General features: G+C 42.0%; 1 protein-coding gene across 4 annotated transcripts in view; it reads right to left on the bottom strand.

The window, feature by feature from the left end:
- The window catches only part of CTTNBP2 (cortactin binding protein 2), a 150,155-nt gene that overhangs the window by 28,225 nt on the left and 96,149 nt on the right, over window positions 1-25,781 (bottom strand). For all 4 annotated transcript variants that reach the window (XM_082693815.1, XM_082693812.1, XM_082693814.1 and 1 more), the window contains 6 exons: window positions 20,044-20,161; window positions 16,742-17,017; window positions 14,075-14,170; window positions 12,351-12,430; window positions 841-927; window positions 661-760 (listed from right to left, as the gene is read on the bottom strand). In XM_082693815.1, coding sequence (XP_082549941.1) covers window positions 661-760; window positions 841-927; window positions 12,351-12,430; window positions 14,075-14,170; window positions 16,742-17,017; window positions 20,044-20,161 — 757 coding nt within the window. The remainder of the gene's footprint in view (window positions 1-660; window positions 761-840; window positions 928-12,350; window positions 12,431-14,074; window positions 14,171-16,741; window positions 17,018-20,043; window positions 20,162-25,781) is intronic.

Raw genomic sequence — 25,781 nt, 5'->3', positions numbered from 1 at the left:
AAAAAAAGCTATATTAATAAACAAATTAATCCTGATTCTTCCACTCTTTGTTCTGGCAAGATACCGAGCCTTTCTGTGTCAGCTTCCCCATGTTGGAACAGACATGACACCCACCTGCACAGGGCTGTAGTTGACATTATAGGAGTTTGTTAATGTGTGCAACGTGTTTAGCACACGTGTGCAACATGTTAACCGCTCCATGATGCACCAGGGTTAAGTGGAGGAAGTTCATGTCAGGTTTTTCAAGAAGGGGTGCTTTGGTTGTAGCGAGTTTATAAATACTTCACTAAATATCTATCTACTCTTTATGATCATCATGCAATTCTAAACAGCATCAGTGACAGAATACTTAGTCCTGCTAGGATGGCTGGTGACTCCCATCACGTGCTCCCATAGTATCCCTCTGGTGCCTGTTACATAGTACGCAAGTTACAAGTAAAAGATGGGGGGGGGGGGCACAGGATGAACAATAAATGCAATGACAGATACACGAAAATACTTTTTTTGCAAGTGTTCAGCTTGCATTTTCACCCTGGGGTGTTAAATTCTTAAAAGTCATGTTAAATTTACCCTCCAGAAAGAAAGCTTATTTCCTTTCAAAGGCATCACTGAAGATCATGCCCTTAGGTTACGAAATTCAGTTTGCTGGGATGGTCTTACCACTACTGATGAACAGGTCTCCTAGCTGTTCCTTGGAGAAACCAGCATCCACTTTGGCTCTCACTATTTCACACGTGAATCCTGCAGCCATCTGTCTGTGCTGTGATAAGAAATCAGGGATTAGTTCTACATGCTTTCAAAATTTTCTGAGAAAAGGAGACGTACACAGGTAGTGGCTACCTTCATGCAGAGAGCAAGCTGATGTGCTACGTAGTCTTGCAAGCTTCCTTCCGGGCCATGGAAAATGACATTATGGTATTGCTCGACCTATGAATAAACCAAGAGGTAATGTGAAGAAGAGAGAGAGAGAGAAAAAAAAAGTGATCCCCAAGTAGAAATTTCCCTTTCGGATAGTCCTCAGTCTTTGAAAACATTGAAAATAGTATTTTCAGGGTTAACTTTATCCACTGGGCACTTGAAGTCTTTCATTTTAAGATGAAATACTGGCAGATATAGTCTTTATAAACTTATATAGTATTTTGTGTAGTATTTATTTATAGGAAGAGCTGACACTTAAGGAGCACACTCTTTCTTCCCTGTATCTTCCACACTGAGGTGCAGTACGCAGGCTAGGAACATGGTTCTTAGTATATTTTGTCCCTTGCAAATGTTTTTCTTTATTATCTCTTGCAGATGCTCTCTAGTTTGAGTTTCCCCTATGTTTATTTTACTTTTGAGTGGTATTTAAAATAGCAATGAATTACATTATTTCAATGTATTCTGGAAAATACAACAAAACAATGAAGTAGAATACAAAACACTGATAGTCTCAGCACTGAGAAGCAACCACTGTAAATACACTTATGCTTCCCTTCATAGGCTCAGCAATCAGACAACAAAAAGAAATAAATGGTATCCAAATTGGCAGGGAAGAAATCAAATTTTCGCTCTTCACAGATGACATGATACTTTATATAGAAAACCTGAAAGACTCACCAAAAAATTGCTAGATTGGATACATGAATTCAGCAAAGTCGCAGGATATAAAATCAATGTACAAAAATCTGTGGCATTTCTATACACCAATAACAAAGCAGCAAAAAGAGAAATCAACCAATCAACCATGTACAATTGTACCAAAAATCACAAGATATCTAAACCTAACCAAAGGGGCAAAAGATCTCTACTTGGAAAGCTAGAGAACGCTTATGAAAGAAACTGAAGATGACCCAAAGAAATGGGAAAACATTCCATGCTCATGGATTAGAAGAACAAATATTGTTAAAATGTCTATACTACCCAAAGCAATCTACACATTCAATGCAATCCTTATCAAAATATCAGAGCTAGAACAAACAATTCTAAAATTTTTATGGAACCAGAAAAGACCCCCAAAAGCCAAAGTAATGTTGAAAAAGAGAAAGCTGGAGGCAACACAATTCCAGACTTCAAACTCTATTACAAAGTTGTAATCATCAAGACAGTACAGTACTGGTACAAAAACACACACAGATTGATGGAACAGAATAGAGAGCCCAGAAATGACCTTCAACTACTTGGTTAACCAAGCTTCAACAAAGCAGGAAGGACTATTCAATGGAAAAAGGACAGTCTCTTCAACAAACAGTGTTGGGAAAACTGGACAGCCACATGCAGGAGAATGAAACTGGACCACCTTACACCAGACACAAAAACAGATTCAAAATGGATGAAAGACCTGAATGTGAGACAGGAAACCATCAAAAACCTAGAGAAGAACACAGGCAGCAACCTCTCTGACCCAGGCCATAGCAACTTCTTCCTAGACATGTTTTGGAGGAAAGGAAAACAAAAGCAAAAATGAACTACTGGGACTTCTTCAAGATAAAAGCTTCTGAACAAGGGAAACAATCAACAAAACTAAAAGGTAGCCTATGAATTGGGAGAAGATATTTGCAAATAACACATCAGATAAAGGGCTGGTATCCAAAATCTATAAAGAACTTATCAAAACCAACACCCCCAACATAAATAATCCAGTTAAGAAATGGGCAGAAGACATGAAGAGACATTTCTCCAAAGAAGACATACAAAAGGCTAACAGATGCATGAAAAAAAATGTTCAACATCACTCATCATCATGGAACTACAAATCAAAACCACAATAAGATACCATCTCACACCTATCGGAATGGCTAAAATTAACAAGTCAGGAAACAAGAGATGTTGGCAAGGATGTGGAGAAAGGGGATCCCTCTTACACTATTGGTGGGAATCCAAACCGATGCAGCCACTCTGGAAAACAGTATGGAGGTTCCTCAAGAAGTTAAAACTAAACCTACCCTATGATCCAGCAACTGCACTACTGGGTATTTGACCAAACGATACAAAAATACTGATCTGAAGGGGTACATGCACTGATTCAAAGGGCCCATGGGCAGAGCCTAAATGTCCATCGACTGATGAAAGGTTAAAAAAAAAAAAAAAGTGGGATATACACACTATGGAATATTACTCAGCTGTCAAAAAGAACGAAATCTTGCCATTTGCAATGACACAGATAGAATTAGAGTGTATTATGCTAAGTGAAATAAGTCAGTCAGAGGAAGACAAATACCGCATGCTTTCACTCATACATGGAATTTAAAATACAAAACAGATGAACATAGGGGAAGGGAAGAGAAAAATAAGACAAAAACAGAGAGGGAGGCAAACTGTATGAGACTCTTAACTACGGAGAACCAACTGGAGGTTGCTGGAGGAGCCGTGGATGGAGGGATGGGTGAAATGAGCGATGGGCATTAAGGAGGGCACGCATTACGATGAGCACAGGGTGTCATATGTAAGTGATCAATCACTAAATTCTACTCCTGAAATCAATACTACACTCTATGTTAACTACCTTGAATTTAAATGAAATATTGGAAGAAGAAAAAAAGAAAAAGTACTTTAAGCTTTCTTGAGCTTTTTTCTCTGTATAGTGGATATGTGTATGAATATGTATATTTATGTATTGTTTTAGAGGGCTATAGGAGTGTAATCTCTTTACAGATGTTACATATCAGAGAATATCTTGACTTCTTACATAAAAGACATCTTCATGGATGTAAGATTACCGGGTCAACTATGTATGTTGTCCCATTCTGGAATTCAGTGTTTCAAAGAAACCTGGGTAGAGACTGATCAATTTTACCCTTGTAAAAAAGAGAAACTGTCTGGATGCCTACACTATTTTTTTTTTTTTTTAACACCTTTCTCCCTCACATGTGAGGGTACCTTGCCTGCGAACATGTGGAGATGCAGCACGCCCTGGGATGGAAAGTCAGTCACCATCTGCCTGGGGCAAAGTCCGTGAGTGATGTGTGGAGAGTGCTGTGGAGGGGAGTCATGCCCCCCACCTCTGTCATCCCGGGGCTGAGCTCCCACTCCCAACCTACATGCCTGGGAGCAGCTTTCTTCTTGGAAAGATCTTACAGAAGACATCTGTACGGGTGAAGTGGCATCCTAACCAGTACACGTGATGTAGCTCATGTGTCCAGCTTGAGTCACCCAGACTGAGAGAAACATTAAACATGAAAGGGTCTGTTCAAGTCTAAGGACATCAATGTTGCTCTCTTGTGCTCTGATGAGCTTGTCCCTTTGAAATCCCAGGGGAAGGCCACATCCCTGAGGGTGGCTGGGATAGACCTAGTGAAGAACAGGCCACCGGTCCATCATTACAGGAAAGATGACGATCCTGGGATATGGAAAGCTGAGGGAAAGCTGTTAGCATGGAAGGAAGAGGGAGCTCCTACTTTTCCTGGGGCCTAAATTTAGGGCTTGAGCTTTGGCCTCTAAAGAGACAAAGACATGCTGAGAGTTAACTCCTGGAAAACAGGAAAACCAGGCTTGACCACTGGGTGTCAGACCATGAGCTAAAAAGGGAAGTGGTTTTTGTTTTGTTTTGTTTAAGATTTATTTATTTGACAGACAGAGAGATCACAAGTAGGCAGAGGGGCAGGCAGAGAGAGAGAGGGAAGCAGGCTCCCCACCCAGTAGAGAGCCTGATGTGGGGCTTGATCTAGGACCCTGAGATCACCACTTGAGCTGAAGGCAGAGGTTTAACCCACTGAGGCACCCAGGTGCCCCAAGGGAAGTGTGTCCTTGAAGGGGACCACTACTGTGGGACTTGGGACTGGGTTTTAGGCTCTGAAAGACAACAGACCAGTGATTTTCTCTCAATACAAGTATTATTCCACTACTGTTAAGCCTTCACTACAGCTGGATTCCCCTGGGGCTAGAGCAGCATGAGGAGAATGATACACCTGAAGGAAACAGTACAGTGGCTCCAGCTGCCCAGGGAACAGCGTCCCAAAGCCACAGGATGAAGTCAGCATGGCCTGGGCTGTCTTCTATGGTGCTGGGCGTCTGTGAGACAAGCAATGGTAGACGTGCCAGCGAGGACCAAGACTGGGACAGGGACTGTACTTAAAATTTTAAAAAGTTACACAGATTTGTCCAGTTGTGACCTCTTTCTCCCAGTCTTAAATGGCACAGGATAAATTCTTTCAATCCGCAGTCAGAACGTTTTTTGGCTTAGAAATTTTTTCTTCCATTATGGTCTTGGTAATTTCTCCTCTTCTAATTCTCTTTATTTTGAAGGAAGACCAATACTGCTTACATTCCTTCTATGTCACTGGAGAGGGTATCGGTCTCCTCATCATTATCGTAACTCTTGTCCTTTGCTTCTGTTTCGGGGCGAGGGCCTTAAGTTAGTCTTTCACAGCGCTGAAGAGAATCCTCACCATCTCCCTTCCGCTCTTTACTGTCTAAGTACAAGTTCAATGATGTCATTGCATTTTCAGTTCTTAGAGTTTCTTACCTCACGCACCTCCTTGCCAACACTTCCGCTTTAATCTTAGCCTCTCTCTACCATGGTTTTCTTGCCCTGCTTTCACGGTTGATCTTGCATTCTCTAGAGAAAGGACATAATTTTCTAAATTCTTTTCCATTTTGTGTCATACTTTTAAGGTGTTATCCTTCTGAGTTTTCAGAACCATAACTTCATTCTGCGCCGCACTGTTCTTCCACAGGTATAATGTTGACTTGTTAGTATTTATGTTCTGTTAAACTACAGAGTTCACAGTAAAGCAGGCTGTGTGAACGGTCATTGGCTTCACTCGCTCTTCGCTAATTTTTCAGCTGAACTCCACCTTAGGTCACAGCTGGATGGGGGGCGGCTGCCTGTGCTTGAGGGTTCCACTCCCCGACCGGGCCATGGCTGCCGCCGGCTGACCCTGGGTGGTCCACCGAGGCAGATGAATGTGTGAGGTACGCTGCAGTCCCAGGAAGCAGGGCACTGCAGCAGCCATCCTGCGGGAGGTGCTTCTGGGACACACTCCCAGACAGAGCAGCCTCACCAGTGCCTGCCCACCAACTTCCTGCTCAGGTATTTCCAGCTCTGGTCTCTGAATGAATGCAGAAGGACCTATCTTGACAGGAGACAGAAGAGGTGGTCACGGATCTGTCAAAAGCACAAGCCATGCGGTAGGTATATGCCTCCAATTTTCTAACTTCTATCAACCTTGCCTTTTTGAATCATTACTATGATGGTAGGAGGACAATAATAAAAGTGCTCTCCTATCTAATTTCAGGTAGGCCTCAAATAAGTGGGTTTAATACTCTCTTACACCTAAAGGTACTGGAAAAATTTTCCCGATTCTTGCCAAAGGAAGACCTCAGTTCTATTTTCCTCTGTTACTGTTACTTTTCAAAAGCACTTGAGTGGGAAATTTTGCTGGGTACCGCAGGCCCAGTGCAATTTTTAACCAGAAGTTAGTACTCTCCAAATTAATCCCAAACTGCCATGAGTTATTGAGTAGAAATGCTCTCACAAGGAATGGATTGTTTCATACCAGTGAAACAGGATACAGATTTTCAAGATTTACTGAATATTCTACCCCTGAGATTTTCAACTAGGACTGCTATTTAATCTTGTCTCATTTCTGAAAACAAGAGCGCTCTATTCATTACAGCTCTCCTGTCAAACTGCCTACACTGTCTTCAGATTGATTTTGGAATCACGTAACACCAAGAGACCCAATCTCATAGATAAGCTGTCTTCAATTTCAACAGCTCATTTGTTCTCAGATTCTAGGTTCTTACAAAATACAGACAGGAAATATTCCATTTGAAATTTCCTTGAAAAGGCCATTCACTAGCAGTAAGCATTTTGGTTAACATAGTCTAATATCCTTTCTGTAATAAGGAAAAATATAAAAAAGGAAATAAATGGAAAAACAAATGCACAAACTTCCAGATCATTCTTACATTCTAATACATGAATTTCATTAGGTTTTTCCTCACTTCAGATATTATCGATTTTTTGTTAATGGTATTTTGTTCCATCTGATCTAATGGTATAGTTGTGTTGGTTACCATTTAAGATCTGAACAACAACAAAGTAATTACCAGGAGCCCATTGCTCTACGGAGACTGGGGAAAACATACAAAGCTATGCAAAGAAAACACATTTAATTTCTCTGGCTAAAAAATTACATTTCCCCAAAGAGCAAGATCTGAGGTATTATGAACACACACGCTTCATGGTGCCAGCAGAGGGCTCTAAAGATAGGAAGATAGGCAGGCAGACAAGATTGGGGGTGGAGGGGGTGGTAAGTAAATATTTTAATTGTTTTGAAAGGAGATCTGCTCTTTAATAAGAAAATCAAAACCCAACTTCCGGAAGGTGAATTAGACTCACTACAATTACTCCTAAGTGCGCGTCTACAGTGGAACATTTTTGCTTATTACTGAAGGGACACTGGCCTTATTATCACAATCGGTACCAATCCCTTTTATTCTGGCGTCTCCACAGCCCATTCAGGAAGTTCTTATCACATGTCAATTAGTGCTTTGTGACGCAAATGAATTCTGGATTAAATGGAAACAATGACCTCCACAAAGGCCCATCCATCCTTTGATTGTTTTCCTCCCCACAGTGTCTTGCTGCTGTGTCCACCATAGTCAACTGGCCACCTGCGCTGTGTTTTCAGACTTGGGGCACTGTTTTAAAACAATAAACCTCAACTTCTCTCAGAATTTCACTTGTCAGAGTCTTGAGGGAACGCTTCTACTGTTGAGACCTGGTTTTAGGAAGGGTTCTGCTAAGATGCTGAACTCAAAAAGGAATAAAAAATAAAAGGTTTTGACTGAGCCAATAAATCTGAGATGGCTGTAGCTCCCAGGGTGATGATGGCTTTAGAACTAGGGCCTTCATTCTGACCTCTTCTACTGATTTTAAAGAATTTAGGTAAGATGTTAGAGCCACAAACCACACAGTTCCTGCCAACTGATTCATATACAATCCCCCAAAACATTATGGGCACATCCGGCATCTGGGCAACAAAAAAGCTGGAGTCCTTCATGGTAGAGAGGGTTTTGGCCATATGCCGAGCTCCCTCTTTATAGAAATAGGTATAAAAGAAAAATGGGAATTTAAGAGAAAATAAAGTTCATAGAGACACACCACAAGTTTTTTTTTTTTTTTTTTTTAATTAGCTTACTGAAACTTGAAAAAGCCAACCTTGGACTTGGTTATGAACTTCACATAAAGACAGGTCCTCATTTAGTAACACAGACATATGAATTTGGTATTGTAGTTATTAAAAAAAAGACAAAACCCCCCAAAACAAACAACTATAAGATATATAACTTTGGATCTAACCTCTCCCTTGTCAGACATTCTCCACCACGCATGAACTCTTCCTGCTCCAGACCTCCCCTGGACTAACACTTGCCCTGTTGCCCAGAATCTTCTTCCACTATTCCATGGAAGCCAAAAGATTCACTGGTGTTGGAGCCTCACTTTGTCATACCAGGGAATTGGCTTCTTCCTTCTGCTAGGACTTTACCCACAATTACCCCTCCATGCCCAACAGAGATCAGGCTAGAACCAGCCAGCCACCTGCTAATGGAGTCGATGGAGATGTGTGGCCTTAGATACATAACCACCATCATTTACAATACTATTTTTATGGGAACATGGCAAATTATTCTGGGACTCTATGAAGAGCAGGTGGAATTTTCTAGTCGTGATTCTTGATGGTTAGTGTAGCACATAGTGGGGTAGCTATATGACTACCAGGCTGGGGAAATCTCAAGAATTATGTCCTAGGGGATTCAGAGTCCTTTTTTTTTTTTTAAGATTTTATTTATTTAGGGGCTCCTGGGTAGCTCAGTGGGTTAAGCCTCTGCCTTCAGCTCAGGTCATGATCCCAGGGTCCTGGGATCGAGTCCCACATCGGGCTCTCTGTTCGGCAGGGAGACTGTTTCTTCCTCTCTCTCTTTCAGCCTGCCTCTCTGCCTACTTGTGATGTCTGTCAAATAAATAAATAAAATCTTAAAAAAAAAAAAGGATTTTATTTATTTATTTGACAGATAGAGATCATAAGTAGGCAGAGAGAGAGAGGAGGAAGAAGGCTCCCCACTGAGCAGAGAGACTGATGCAGGGCTGGATCCCAGGACCCTGGGATCATGACCTGAGCCAAAGGCAGAGGCTTTAACTCACTAGCCACCCAGGCGCCCCCAGAGTCCTATATTTTAAAGTAGTGTTCAGTTGATGATGACGTATTTAAGTATTTCTCTAATAATTACTCATAGTCACTGAAGTATTAAAAAAGAAGTTTGCAAATAGCTAATAAAAACTGCAATTGGCTAATTAAAATCTGAGTTAAAGCACAAAGTTCAGCTTTTATAATGAATTATTAGCAAATCAAAACTCAATCACATTAAATGTTTCCTTATTAACTTTCAGAATGGACATTTAAGATTTGTATTATTTTAATTATGCAGTGGAAGTACTGAAAAATAACACCACTAAAAAAAGAAACAAATCTGACTTAAAGTCTTCAATTCATGTGGCTTTCTGCATAAGGGCTTTAACATATGCATTCTATGTAATACATTTACATCTACAGTTAAACTGGTTATTATGATTCGTTCTTAACCAATAGGTTAATAACTAGAATAAACTATTATTACATGCACGAGAATGGAAGACAGACTCGGTGCAACTCCTTAGGCTCTACCACTTGCTTGCTACAAACCTTGGACAAATTACCTTCAGTCTTGGTTTATTCACCTGTAAAATGGGGGTAACTGATAAAACTACGTACCCTCATGGAATGATTCAATGAAACAATCTATAGATCTTACAACAGAGCTTAGCACATAATAAATACTCAATAAAGTCAGATATTACTAGGTTTGTACAGATTTTCAACAATTCAAAGACCAATCAATGTGCCTACAGTTACTGTGGCACTGGGTGGCTAGGTCACTCTCCAGCTCAAACCCTACCAGTGGCTTTCTAGTACACCTGGAATAAAATCCCAAGTTCTTGCAATGATCCCGAGTGATCTAGCTTCTCATCTCTCAGACCTCATTGCCAGCATAGACACTTTCGTACCTGCTGTTCCGTCTGCTTCCAAGACCCTTCATAAAGCTGCCATCTTCACCTCATTTAGTTTTCTGTCTCTACGTCTCTATAGAAAGGTCTTTGCTAACAACTCCACCCAAAAGTTCTTTCTGCCACCCGTCCCACATGTTCTTTCTCTCCTTATGTGCTTTGTTTTCATTTATACTTGCATACTTTCCTATATACTTCTCTACTGACTGGCCATGTCATTACAGATGCATTTATTCATCTGTTTCTTATTTGTCTTCCCTCACTAGAATGTAAGCTCCATGAGGTCAGGGAATGCATCTTACACAATGGTATATCCTAAGTTTCTAAAACACCATCTGCATTTAGAAGGCTCTCCATAAATACTTGTCAAACAACTGAATTAAATAACCAAACAGGATACAAAAATGTGTTAACACATTATCTGTCTCATTAGAAGGGGTTATAATCTCACATGAAGATGAAACATTCACAACCACAGTATTATATTATGGCCTGAGTCACTTTAAATTATGAAGTGATTGCTAAAATGCATGATAAATATTTACTATCTTCATCCAGGGGTTAATTGTTGAATTTTAAAAAGCCCTTTGTGTACACTCATTAAGCTCAGAACAGAACAACTAGTTAGTCTCTAATTAGTTTGTTGGTCTTTGGTGGTCCCCATGTCTTGTGCATTAGGAGGCACACATAGAAGTGTACTTGGAATATTCTGGATATAATGTACTAATAGACATTTCATTTAACAGACCTACTCCAGTCAAGCCTAATGTGCAGCTGTAATTTGTTTCATCATCTATTTTGTCATCTGAGAATATGAAAATCCCTAAGCCAGAACCTTGCCTCGTACAGAGAAGCTGAGAAGGGAGAAGGGAGAGAAGAAAGTGGTTCTAGAAGCTCATTCTACTGGGAGCCTAGGCTCACATTCCTGAAAACCAACAGGTCACACAACTTCAACTTTCACTAAGGCACAGGAAGAAGACAGCCCTCCTTCCCCTCCAGAGTAAGCCTCAGGCTTCCTTTGGAGCCACGGGGAGAGAGGAACACATGACAAAGAAAAAATGAAAGTCTCAGATTCACAAGATCCCACCTCTTCTGAATTGTACCATTGTGGCTACTTCTACAAAGGTCAGTCCCAGATACCAACTGAGAGTTAATGGAAACAATTTTTGTAAAGGGCCTAGGCAAATCCATTTATTTAAAAAAGCTTTCCAAATTAAGGCAACAAGCAAAATGAATGTTTGTTAAAGTTTCATACTTTCAGTATTAGTTTTAGATTAGATAGAGATCACACAGAGACACCACGTGTCACAGGGACTGGGCAGTCCTAGCTGAATCACTCACTAGCCTTGTGGCCCTGAGCTTTGATTTCCTCATCCATAAAATGGATGACGCTATCTACCTCATAGGGATGTTTTGAGGAATAAGTAAGACAAGTTACAAGCATCTGGAATACGGTCTCACACGTAGTAAGGACTAGACAAACACAAAGCATTATGGTTATTCACGGTCTAGAATTTGCTACTCTCCTGATAAACATATTCTTCTTCCCTTTAATAACAGAACTAGTTTTAGCTGGGTGCATGCTGCCCAGCAAAAGACCCCATAACCCAACAAGGTGTGAACCTCTGTCTCAATTCTGGTTCGTGGGCTATGGGTAGAAATGGTGTGTGGGACTCCTCAGAAAAAAAGAGTCTTGCCTTCCAGGCTCTCTTCCCTCAGGCTAGAACCTGGTGACTCTCTTTGGCCAAACCCACATATGTAATACCCCAGGTCAGAGTGGCTGGGTGAGGGAGAAGGTGCGGACACCGTGCCGGGGTCACCCTGCCCCACATCCCCCAGCAGGCTCTTTCACCTGCTGAGATTTTTCTGTTTGAAAAAATAAACTTCTATACTGCTTAAACTATAACCGTTTGGTTTCTGTTCAAGTGGCCAAATCAACATTAACTAATGCCAGCATATTTAACTTAGTTTTAAATTATAAAAGTTTACAGTAAAGCATCTATAACCATTCTCTTTCATATTGATAACCAGTGACTTGATGTCAAGTTCACGTTGGGGAAAGACAGTCTCCTCCTGCTGCAACTGTAACACGTCACAGGTAATAGGTATAGGTAGTCGGCAGTGAGCACATGGATGACTGGGACAGAAAACCAGAATTAAGTGACCAGCAGTCTTATAGGGAAAGGGCTGCTGGGGAAGGTCACAGAGTTAGGGCACAGGGTGAGTGGGCGCTCACACTCCTTCAAACATGAAAATGAGCCAACCAGTATATGCCAGCATCAGAGATGGGAGTCTAAGATTCCACTTGGCGGCATCCACCTACCAGCCTGAGGTAGTTCTGTAGCATCTGAAGAGGGATCATTGATGTGTAAGTCACACTGCTGAGGCAGCCTTCTTGAGGACCTAGAAGAAAACAATACATAGAAGGAAAATTGGTTCTTTTTTTGGAGAAGTAGAGAGAGAGAAAGAGAAAGGAGGAAGAGAGGAGAGAGAGACAGAAAATCTCAAACAGCCTCCACACCCAGTGTGAGCCCAACATGGGGCTCGATCCCACAACCCCAGAGCCCAAACCAAGAGCCAGACGCTGAATCAATGGAGCCACCCAGGCACTTCAGTTCTTCCTTACTAAATATAAATGATCAAAATACAATAATGTTTGCTGTTTGTTGAATTATGTAGGCAGAGCTGACACCTGGCCAACAGGTACCTCTGTCTCTTTCCCACTGTGAAAACACTGTCACACGTTGAACTGGCTGGTGAATGACCCCTGCTCCTGGCCTCTCCAGAGCTCCCCAGCTGCCCTCCCTTCCCCTGAGAAGCCCCCTCATCTCCTGTCAACCGCAGCCAGGGCCGGAGGTCCTAGCTCAAATACTATGGCTGGTAACTACTCTGATCACTGGTTTCAATATCTTCTTATTTACAAGCAAGTGTTATCAGAGGCAATCCCAACCCTCTGAAAGTTCTAGACCGGGACAGCATGAACACAGCTCTGCGGGTTATCCTTTACTTTCTTGCCCAAACTATCTCCTTCATTTCCCTCCCAAGTTCTGCTGCCCTCTCGATACAGTGCTTGAGCCTGAAGGAATCTCCCGGTATAGTCTCACTTTTTTTTTTTCTCACTTCAGTACGTAGTTCAAACAATGGAATCCAACTTTATTAGTGGGAACTTTACTAACTGAACTTTTAAAGACTCCATTCTCCACTGTGGGCAATATATGATGAAATCCCTTTTAGAGTTAAGGGCTGAGAAATTGAGGATTCTTGTAACACGGGTTATCCGACGTTAGACAAGGAAATTAATCTTTCTGAGCCTAATTTCTTCGTTAATAAAACGAGGGTAAACAGAAATATGTATCTCCTTAGGTTGTTATAAGGATGAAATGAACTTACACTTGCAGTGTGCTGTAAACCACAGGGCCTAGCACATAACAGGTGCTCACTGAACATGACCTCGTACGATTATAATCATCGTATGAATCATACAGTGGACCTGACAGTAATAGAAGGCATTTCTTTTTACCACATTCTCTGTCACTCTCTTAGCACCTTAGGTTTAACCTCTGGTTTGCTCTTAGTGAGAGAGGGAGCAGAATCTCAGCGGGGCACCTGGGTGGTTCAGTTGGTTAAGCATCCAACTCTTGATTTCGGCCAAGGTCATGATCTCAGGGTCAGGGTCCTGAGATCCAGTGCCATGGCAGGATCCCCCACTCAGCAGGGAGTATGCTTGCCCCCCTCTCCCTCTGTTCCTCCCACTCTCTCCTTTCCCAACTCTCTCTCTTAAACAAATAAAATCTTGAAAAAAAAAAAAAAAGGAATTGCAGCAATCAATGATCAGGATGAATATCACCACAGGTGTGAGAAACATGGCTTTCTTTCTTCTCCTTAATCAAATGTTTCAAAAAACATCTAATGACTTAGCAGAGGGAGTCATACATGCATTGCTAGAGAATGCAGGGCAGAAACATGCTGATGTAAGAACCAGCACTGCGAGACAATCATGAAGCCAAACCCTGGTGTCCACATTCCCCCAGTCTGGACCATCCTTACCTGATAAAAACACAGTGACTTGCTCTGCTTTATTTTTCTTCATAAAGTCCCATGGGGACTGGGAGAAGCTCTGACCTGTTGACCACGGCACATTTCCTAGTTCGAAAAAATGAAACAAAATGTCAAAGAAGCTTAAAAGTAATTTTTCTTATAAGGGGCAACGTGCAATCTGTGTGAGAACCCTAACAAATCCAGAGCTTCAACTGTCAAAGCCACGCACAGAATAGGTCAAGGGTCACAGGGGTGAACTCCTAAACACGTCTATCGAAGGTCAAAAGAAGGGCCCTCCACCTACAGGCTTCTCCAGGCCTGTCTTCCGGAGTAAGGGAGAAAACTGGGGAGCAAAAATACAACTAAATACTTCTACAGTTTTCAGGAACAAAGCTGATGATGACTTTTCACGACCCTTGCTGTACCTGCGTCACAAGATCCAAGCAGTCTGGATGAGGTAACAGGTCCTTTCTGATCTACTCCCTTCCCAACCAACTTTTAGATTCCAGAAAAAAAAGTAACTTCAGGAGCTGAGAATATAGCAAGCCACCCCATGGTCTGGGCCCTCTGCTCACTCTTGCTCAGAAAGGGTCCCACCTCATAGGGGTCGGGCTCTAGGAAGGGATGCGTAGGAGGTACATGTTCCATTCCTTCCCTTCCGAAGATCTTAAATCCTTAAATATCCCTACCATGTATGCATGCCCTACCTATAACTCACTGGGGTCCCTGTAACCTACTTGGGTTATCAATAGAGTCAAGTCACTTATATATATACACATTATTAACTCTTACCATAGTTGCTAACTTTCAAGCAGCTACAGCCAGACGCTATGCTAATAAGCCCTTTACCCACAGAAGAACTCAATCATCTTTAGATCTGAAACCACCAGGGCTCCCCACTTGTCAGTGACAAGCATGAACACTGGAACCATGAGGCCTTATTTTCCACTGCTCACAGAGCTAAATCTCTCTGATCGCGGTAAATATCCATTTGCTTACGCTTGTTTCCAGATTAGCTGCAAGAGGGCCGATGATGAAAGGCCATTTTCTTCCAAACAAGTCTGTGCTGACTTCATTTATTAGACCTCTGGGCATAACCACACCTTGAATAACAGTTCATTGTGTGGGCAAAATGGGTTACTGAGAATCATTTATGACATATTGTCCTGATGTAATTACTTAACTACACAGTAATTCTTCTGTAATAATTATTTTAATGATTTTGCCATAGATTCATAAAATTAAGTTGCCATGAATAATCTGCCTCAAAAACTACTGAAACACATTTTTTTAATAAAGATTTTACTTATTTATTTGACAGAGATCACAAGTAGGCAGAGAGGCAGGCAGAGAGAGAGAGGGAAGCAGGCTCCTTGCTGAGCAGAGAGCCTGATGCATGGCTCGATCCCAGGAGTCTGGGATCATGACCTGAGCTGAAGACAGAGGCTTAACCCACTGAGCCACCCGGGTGCCCCTGAAATATATGTATTTTTAAAGTGACTTAGCATACATAAGTTAACAGAATAAAACACTTTCTGATCTAATAAGCGAATATATTAAAAGCATGGCGAAAAATCACACTTTTTCTCAACCTTGACTATTCTTTTGCAACTTACTGCTGCTGAAAATATGCAGCTCTTCCTACCAGAGATTTGAATCCTGCCTGTTTTACTTCTTTGCTCTGTGATCTCAGATGGGTCATCTTGTAACTAATTGACTTATTTGTAAAATGAGCCTGTTTTAAGGACTTGTTGAGGTGCTGTGTATCCAGCTCCCAACACAGTTCTGAAATAATAGCAGGTTCCCCAAAGATGCTAGTTCTGCTGGCTCAACATGAAACACAATAACCAGGGACTTTTAGAGAGCACTTACTATGCTCAGCAGAAAACAAATCTTACCCCCTTTTTATTTTTCTAAATATTTTATTTATTTTAGAGAGAGGGGGAGAGAGAGCAAGGGAGCAGGGGGATGAGCAGAGGGAAGCACGGGGAGGGAGAAAGAATCCCAAAGAGACTCCGTGCTGAGCGCAGAGCCCAATGTGGGGCTTGATCTCACAACCCTGAGATCATGACCTGAGCTGAAACCAAGAGTTAGTCGCTTAAGCGACTGAGCCACCCAGAAGCCCCAACAAATCTTATCTTTTTAAGTGTTTTGGAGTCTGCTTCATAGTGCCTATGAAACAGAAATAACCAGTTATCACCATGACTCCTCCCATGTGGGAGCTCTGATTATATCTTCAATGGAGAGTGCTTCTTCCAACTCTAGATGTCACAGGGCTCCTGTCCCAGAGGTTGGCTGTTACTACACTACGAGCATCCCCAGCACAGCCCAAGTACAAATCTGGAGCTGCGTTCAGAGCTCGTCCATTGGTCCGCAGCTGCAATGTGGTTAGCTTCTTGCATTTATCAGAATAGCAAGTGCAATCACAAAGCCTCATCAAGGCTTTTCTTGTTCTTTACTCGAAGTATTATTGGAAGCATAAAAGCATTTTTTATACTCACAAGGCAACATTATATAATGGCTGCATTGTGAATACCCAAGTTTCTCGGCACCAGCAGCTGTCACAAGTGAGCTGTGAATGTATTTAGTCAATGAACTAAGTATCAGGTTATGGAGCCCATAAACATACATAAGCCCAGAAATGTAACTTTCTCTTCATCACAGGATGGCTGGTACCTAGCATGACGGATCGCACACTGCTCGTACTGAGGCCAATGCAGGAGTCAGTGGTGTTATTAAATGTCCCGTCTTCCAGACTCCGCCATCCATCAGATGAGATTGCTTGGAAATGATTTGTCAGAGCTTGACTCACTGCTTTTGAAAAATCTTCCCATGATGTCTGTTTGCGGATATTTAAAGCACATATTGTGTTTTCGCATTCAAAGTCATCTGAACCATAGTTGCCTGGTGGAATCTCACCCCCTGAAATCCTTACAGGTATTTTAAGAGCATCTGTTGGAAGAATAGAAGAATTAGGGGCGGGGGGGGAACCTTGATAGGAAAACCCAGCAAAACTCTTATATAAAAGAGGCAGATACAAACATTTCAAAAACAAAGCAAAGGTTAACTATAATATTTCTTGAGATACAATTAAGTGAGTGTTCTTCTACTGCAGTAAACTGGGGTCTCCCAAACTCCACAGTTTCTTTGGACCCATGTTATTTGTTTATTGTTCCTTGTATCTTTGGCCTTTTGTAGTTCATTGGCAAGACTCTAAAAAAAACAAAAAACAAAACAAAAAAACTGGGAAAACAGGAGTGTTCTCTTGACCCTGAATTCCCTACATTGCCCTTTCTCCCCACCTTCATTGATATCATCATGAATCAGGCAGGTCACTGTTGTTGCAGAGGTCGCTGACAGTGGCTTCACACTCCTGCAGACCTCGGTCTGAGCCTCAGGGCCAGCCTCCTCCCAGCCACGTGTACTTGGTAAATTACCTTCATCTCCCTAGATCCCAGTTCCTTCTACAAAATGTTAGGACTTTGCTGTTAAATTGTTATAAAGACAAAAGGAACTCATGTTTGAAATGAATTTGACAGCCTGTCAGTTACATGGTAAATGCTAGTGAGGATTTAATATATAGTAAACAGTGCAGGAGAAGCTTCTTAAGTCATCGTTCCAATCTCTCTGTGACACCAGCTGACTGAGGCCCCACCAAGATGGGCAGTCTCCAACGCAATTCCATTCTCATGAACTGAATTATGCGCTCACCAAGGGTCACTTGTGTTTATTCTCTAATATTTTATGTCTATTGAACTCATTACTATAATTGGTAAATTAAATATTCCATAAACTGATGAAATGACTTCCTGGTCCTATAAAAATGAAGTTGGACACTTTAGAGATCACGGAACAGAGGAGGTATTTTAAAAAGTCATCTAATGAGGTATAGAGGAGACAACAACATAAAATTAGAAAAAAAAAATCTTTAGACAGATAGTGCTTTTAGTCTGTTTTATGTTTAAGTCCTCAAACACTAGAGATCATAGATGAGACATGAGAGAGGTGGTTTTCCGATAAGAATATGTGAAACTTTAGTCAGAAAAACCATACTAAAGACCTTCACCTGAAAATTAATGAAAGAAGTATCTGCAGGATTAAAATCAAAATATAATGTTAAAAAGTCTATTTTTATGATTCTCTCCTTAAATTGTTTTTTTCTCTTAACCAACTACTAGATTATTTTTCCAACTATCACTAATTCTCAGTTCTCACCTTGTCAACAGCTTCTGACACAACTGACCCCTCTCTGTTCTCTGATCCACTCCCACAGAATTCTCTCCTGCCTCAACCGTCACTCTGTAATGGTCCCTCCACTCTGCTGGTGCCTCCACATTTTCCAGATTTCTTAACCATACTGTTCCAAGGCTCCTTTCTAGTACTTTTTCTGTGTGTGTTCACTTCCTTAGTGATCTCATCCAGTCCCATGACTTTAAATACCATCTATAAACTGCAGACTCTCAGATTTACATATCCAACTCATACTCATCTCCGGAATCCCTGCTGACTTGGCATCTCCACACAGATCCCAAACAGATATCTCAGATTCATACTTCTAAACCGGAACTCCTGAACTTCGTTAGCAAAATCTGCTCTAGTCACGGCCCTCCTGTTGACAGGTGATGGCCACTCCACCATGCCAGTCGTTGAGGCTGAATCACTGGGGGTGATACATGAAGACCCCCACCCCTCTGTCATACTTCAGATCCAGCCCCTTCAGCTGCATCCAGAACCTTCAGCTGCATCCAGAACCCAACCACTTCTCACCACCTCATCCGTGACAATCCTAGACTGAGCTGTCACTGTGGTCTCTTGCTGCAACACATCAAGGGCCCAACAAGTCTCCCTGACTTCAGTCCTGGGACTTCCGACAAGTATTCTCAACAAAGCAGCCACAGAAACTATGAAAATGTACAGCAGATCCCGTCACTCGGAAGCTCAGACATTGAAAGGGTTATCTTACCATGGCCTACAGATTCCAACCACATCAGGCCACCCCCTCATCCCATCTTATAACTTCTCTGCCCTCGCTCATTCCAACCCAGCACTCTGCCTTCTTTACGGCTCCTCAGACACAACAGGTCTGTGTCTGCTTGAGGGCTTCTGTCCACTTGATGATGTCCTGCCCGGAAAGCTCTTACCTGAGAGGTCTACGGAGCTGCTCTGCTCACCTCCTTCAATGGTTGCTTCAATGTCTTACCAGTAAGGTGACTTTGACCATCACTTTAAAAACTGAAACCCATCCTCACACTCCCAATCCTCCTGAGTCTTTTCCACAGCACAAGTTACCGTCTCAGATACCATGCAATAAATTATGTTTATTGTTCGTTTTCTGTCTCAGTGTTAGAATGTAAGCTGACATGTTGATACAGCTGACTGACTGGGTAGATTGAATGATAATCTTGATAGGAGAAGTTGTAATATTTTCTATGATCTGAAACTCCATATTCCATAAACCCACAAGTGAACCTTTTAGAACATGGGCTGAGGAACATATTCTTAGAGCTGGAAGAGGCCCAAAAGTGCATCAATTAACTTCATAGGCAGGTCAGCAAGCAAGCATTGAGAGGTAACTCTCTTACATTTATATGATCAGCTAACGGCAAAGTACCCAGCCATGATTCTTCATACCCTATTTGTCTCATGTCTTAGAGAGACAAAGTCTAAGTCCAGAAGAAAAGAGCAATAATTATTTCAACACTATCTGAGGTCATTAAAATACAAAGAAGACCTAGCATTTCTTGAATAGCAACTAATTCTCTAAAAAGTCATTCTGCATGGAAAATATAATTACCACATTGATAATCAATAGAATAGAATTAACACATTGGTAATCAGTAAAATGTTTTTGTAGTTGTTAGGGCTCAAAGAAAGCCAAGAAGCGAATGAGCAAACCGTAGCTGTGTGAGCATCCTCCCGTGGTGCCAGCAGCCCCAGCAGGGGGAGGAAGGGTGAACAAAGCTGCGAATGGCACTCACTCAGATTCTCCAGCAGGTGCTTGCAGTCATCAGTGGCGACATCGTGCGCGGTCCGATTGCACTTATCTCTCCTTTCTGGCTCAAGCCCTCTGTGCTTACACAAGATTTCTAGGCAGTCCTGTAAAGGCAAAGGCTCTATTACCTCACATCCAAATGAATAAACTCAAATGAAAAATTCAAGGGAAAAGTCATTCGCCTGGAACGAAGAATTCAGAAATTCTTAGCTAGAAATTATATTTCAATTCCAGCAACCCAAATACATTCATCTAAACACCGGCTCAAAATGGAAAGCAAGGACGGCTTCATTCAAATGTGATCACAGGACCACAACATCGCTCCACAGAACGGCCTTTCTCAAGAGGAAAAAAAGCTTACTAATCACTCATGTTGCGGAGTGAAATTAAGAAGGAAATTGACTTCAGCAGGCAGTATCCTTTTATGGTAATTTGACAATATAAAGCAAACAGACTTTTGCTACAACTGGTGCTCTGGGCTATTTTCTGGACGAACTGTTTTCCTGGTCACGTAAGTGCAGGGTTCCAATTTTAACAATTCTGAGTCCCCGCCACAAGCACATTTATATTTGTGATCTTACGCAGTCCTATTTTTATTTGAAAAAGATGAACACCATGCTGAGTTTTTAGAAAAAATTTCCCAATAGATACTGAAGAGATGTGTCCTCTCTTTCTCAGCTCTGTCTTCTATGTTGCTTCAGGAAATCCCCACCAAAAAAGTGTCAGGAACCTATGATATGGAACCTCTAAATTCTCCAAGACTTTTCATAACCAAGTAGAAGTAAGACAATATATGTGCAAACGTTTTCAAGTAAGTAATTGCATGATAGGATAGAGCATCACGATATTGGCCAAGGACCTCTGCTATACCAACTTTGAATACTTGATGACTTGTTTACTGATTTCCCACCAGAATAAGCACAGAACTGAATAGACCAGAAACTATAAAAAGGAACTAACAATTAAACAAGCAACATCCTTTCCATCTCTCCCTTAAACACACACACACACACACACACACACACACACACACACGGCTTCTCAATCACCCAGCTCTTCTCTTTCCCCCACAGATAACTACTGTGATGATTCCTAGTAACAGTTGCTGGTTTACCCGTTTATCAACTTAATATAAGTGAATCATACTGAAATTTCACTTTCATATTTGGCCTCTTTTCTTTCAACATAATGTCCATAAAATTCATCCCCATGTTGAAGCTATCATAATTTCTTCTTTTTTTTTTTTTTTAAAAAAAAAAGTACTGTGTGGTCTTCCATGTGTGGTTTTGTAAATACATCATCACTTACTTATCTATTCTCTTGTTAATGGACATCGGGATTTACTATGAATGTGCCAGGACACATCCTGTGATGGACACATGTACACATTTCCATTGGATGTTGTGTTCAGAGCTGACCTGCTGGGTCGCAGCTAAGCATATGTTGTTCTAGGTCAGTATATACTGCAAAGAGCTTTCTAGAAGTGGATATACCAATTTCCACTCCCACCAGGAGTACATGAGTTCCAGTTGCTTCATATTGCCCTCCAAAACAGACTTTAATATGTGCGTTCATAAAGAAGTACAGGAAACCCCTAAGGGTCAAAAAGAAAGTAAGTAAGCAAAAACCACCCAATTAAATGAAATCTGAACAGAAAGCCAGTCTGGTATGAGGGCCAAGCGGATGTAGGGAATCTTTTCAGATGCTGCGGGGATGAGAGACTAGGTCTTCAGAGCCCCAAAATGGAGAAGCTGAACCAGAGGTTTGCCTGAAAAGGGAACTGGCTGGAACACTGGTTTCTCACTGCCCTTGCTCAGATTGGAGGGATCTCCTCTAATAGCTATAATCAAAGTCTGTTTGCTTTTGTAGATAGGTCTGGGGTTCAAATTCAGAAACTCTCTAAGCCAAGAAATAAACTGAAAACAAAGTCAAATATATAAATAACAGTTCTTATCCAACTGTTTTGACTAATTGGTATAATACCAATAAATGCATTAGATAGTAGATAAGAATCAGAAACGCTGATTTAGAAATGAACACTAATGGGGAACTAACCAGAATGCAATTGAACACTAAACTCAGTGAATTCCCAAAGAAGAGATAAAAATAATAATTTTATTATGCAAGTTAATACTTGCAGCAAAAGCAGAAAAGCCAAAACAGACCTGGATCCTAATTCTGCCAATGTAAATGATTTTATCTATGACATTTGCTAAATCATTTAACATTTTTGTTTCAGTTTCCTTATCTTTGTTTAAGTATCTGTACTTTCAGAGTTGTTATGTGACTTAAAAGATGCATTAAAAGGGGCACCTGGGTGGCTAAGTGGGTTAAAGCCTCTGCCTTCGGCTCAAGTCATGATCTTGGGGTCCTGGGATCAGCCCTGCATCAGGTACTCTGCTCAGCAGGAAGCCTGCTTCCCCGCCTACTTATGATCTCTCTGTCAAATAAATAAATAAAATCTTGAAGAAGAAAAAAAAAAAGATGCGTTAAAAGTTCATTCTCAGCATGTACTAAACTCTCAATATTTATTAGCTGTTATTATCATAATCAACATAATCACCAATTAGAAAATAGCCCAAATATTCAATTAGTTGGTGAGGAATTATAGCACATCGACCAATGTCAATGATCTCAATATAATTCTAGGTGATGTTACTTCAAATTAGAAACAGAAATGATAAAAGATCCAACCCAAATCTGCAAGATTCTTTCACCTCTGACCTTCAAAGTATACAATTTTTATTATTCTCAGGTAGGTCAGTGGGCAATAATATAAGCAAAGACTTTCTCTATAAGGAAGCAAGCAATGTCGGTCCCAGGAGGCTAGCAGGGTGACGTGTATCCATGCTACAAGTGTGAATTCCACACCGTGCCAGGCTCCACGGGGAAGAGGAAGAAGGTGAAAACCTCCACCCAACTGACACCAACAAGCATGGCGACAGCTATCTGAGTGCCCACTCAGTGCCAGGCACAGTTCTAACACTTTACAAGTGTTCAGCATTCATGAACCCCCACAACTTTAAGAGATATTAAGCACTCTGCCAGGTCCTGCTAGAACTGAGATAGGTCTGGCGATGAGCAAGACCATAGTCCTGCTTCTCAGGGAGGAATGTGAAGTGTAGTAGAGACACGGGCAAAATGCACTCAAGTGATGGCCAAAGTTGCACTAGGTGGGAGAGGAAGGAAAGGTGGAGAAAGGAACCTAAGTTCTCTCCTTTATGGGTAGGATATGTGAAGAGGGTAGACGCCGCGATGCCAGTCCCTGCTTCTGGAAATGTATGTTCAACATGGGTGTCCAGCCAGGGTGTCCTACCCAAGTGACACAAAGCAAGAGATCTGGACGAGTGGGTTTAAACCAAAGTCCTATTCACCGTGCTCCAGATACATTTGCTGCAACAGAGACTTGAAAAGCAGAGGTTTTAAGCTTAAGCTTTCATTTCCACTCACATTCCACTCACCAGAACTTAGGTAGGTGACTTTATTAGCTGCCAAGGAGTCTAGAGAATGTGATCTTTATATTGGGTGGTCATGGGCCCAGAACTCTGCAGAATCCATTACTACAGAGGAAGCAGGGAAGAGATGTTGAAGGTCAGAGACACACCTCTGCCATGGTCCTTAAAGGAGAGCTGAGAAGCAAGGTAGAAGGGCCAGGGAGACTAAGTAGAAACCCCAAGTCCAAGGAGCTAGATATAAGATCAAGAGCAGGTCAGCGAGCCGAGAGTCTAAGACTGGGCAGAGGGAGAGAGAATGAAAGCAGTCCACAAATGCACAGGGGTGTGGGTGTGCCCACGGACTTGCAGCGCAGGGAGATGGAGGCTGTTAAGATGAGAAATAATGGCATAAGCAACAGGGCAGATTTAGGGGGGAATGGCCAAAGACAAAGACAGCTGGAGTTGGCTGTGAAGTTCTAAGGTCGGCATGGAGATAAGTTTTCTGCAGGCATGAGGATATATTCAGGAAGCAAAGTGCCATGATAAGTTGGATTCTGAAAAGCAACTGGTACGTTTGGAAGGTGTCCTGAAGGGAGATGAAACGAAGGAGCTCAGTTAGGAAGAAGAGCAGTTAACAGTCCACTCGCTCATCAGTTCAGCAAACAGCACTCGCAGGCCAGAGACTCTGCTGGACACGGCACATACAAAAGTGGAAAAGTGATCTTTTTTGGAGGAGATGGAGAGAGAGACAGGCATGCAAACAATTAAAGTAGAAGCACTCTAAGTGAAGTGTGGAGAGGTGCCCTGGGAACACCTCACTTCTGGAAGCCAAGACTTAAGCTAAGATGTTTTCCAGGCAAGGAAGGGTCAGGAGAGGAGAAGAGGCCATTTGAGGTAATGGGAACAGCCGACACAAAGACAGGGAGGGGGGAGCGAGCACAGGGTGTTGGCGCAGCAGCCAGCAGTGCCTGCTTAGAGCACAGAAGGCGTTAGGGGAGGAGACAGGAAGTGGGCCTATGGAGGTAAACTGAGCCCAGAGCAGGAAGGGACTTGTCTGTCACCATATCGGCCTGGCACTTATCCTAGACATGACAGACCCCTGGAAAGATGCTAAGCAGGGAAATTACATGACCAAGTTCCCCGGTCTGCAAGGCCCCTCTCATGGCGGGCTGAGGGGGCGGAGAGACCGCAGATGAAGAGCCTGGCAGAACCTGCAGGAATCCAGACAGCAGACGAGGAGGGCTCCCCAGGGGCAGTGCCCACGGGATATGGAGGAGGCAACATAGCCAAACTCTGTATGCGAAGGAATAAAATCTAGAGTTATACCAATCATTTGAACGCGTTAAGTCAGGAAGATGGAGCAAGTAAACACAAATGCCCGGTGATGGTATTGGATTCAGAAGGAACAAGAGATGCAGCAGACTGGTCAACGGGCACAAACACAGGGGCCTGAGGACGCAGCCAGGTGGAGCTCTCTGATGGAAGCCAAAGTGAATATGATCATCAATGGGGTTACCATGTAATTCCCCAATTGGTCCACTTTTAAGAGTACAAAGGGGGAAACTGTTAATTACACTGGGGTGACAGGCATAAAGAATGGCTCTATGGGTAAAGGAATTTTGCTGCTCTAGTTTTCAAGGAGATGCCCTATAAACTGTGGCCCTCCTGAATAGTACGTTCTTGGATAGAGTCAGGAAATGGCTAAGTAAAGCTACAGATAACATTTTGGAATCTCTATAGGTTGTACACTGGGGATCAGTAAGATCAGGCAAGGGAAAAAGTACAGAGTGCAAGGAGGAAAAAGATCAAAACCCAGATCCATGAAAGGTGTTAGCGGAAAACAAGGAGAGTCCATGTCTTGGGTGAGGAGTGCCACAGGACTCTGGTTGGCTAAGATGAGATCAGAATCCTTTAGGATTCTGTCTGTTAATCCCTGCTGCTCAAATTAAGCAAGGATGCAATGCTCTGCATTGAATATTCTGGAATAATAGCTTTCCCTTTGTTTACTAATGCTGGGTTAGTCTGGCCTTTTCAAAAACAACTTCATAAAAGTTAAGGGGGGAAAAAAAAGAAATAATCATGGAGAATCTAAAACACAAAACAGATTCCCAAGAACAGATTTCTCCGTATCATGATCAACCTCTTTGCAAAGAGTTGGTCCAACCTCATAGGTATCTTATCCTTCTCCTCTCCCAGCCAATTCCACATGACAAGAAGTTGAGCGACTCCCATCATCTTATTCTCTGCAGTTATGACCCAGGGAGAGGAAATCTAAATCTTGGGTCCCCCT

Source organism: Mustela nivalis (assembly GCF_964662115.1).
Source record: "Mustela nivalis genome assembly, chromosome: 12".
Classification (NCBI taxonomy): Eukaryota; Metazoa; Chordata; class Mammalia; order Carnivora; family Mustelidae; genus Mustela; species Mustela nivalis.
Note: the sequence above shows the minus strand (reverse complement) of the source record. Positions and strands in the feature narration are given on the sequence as shown.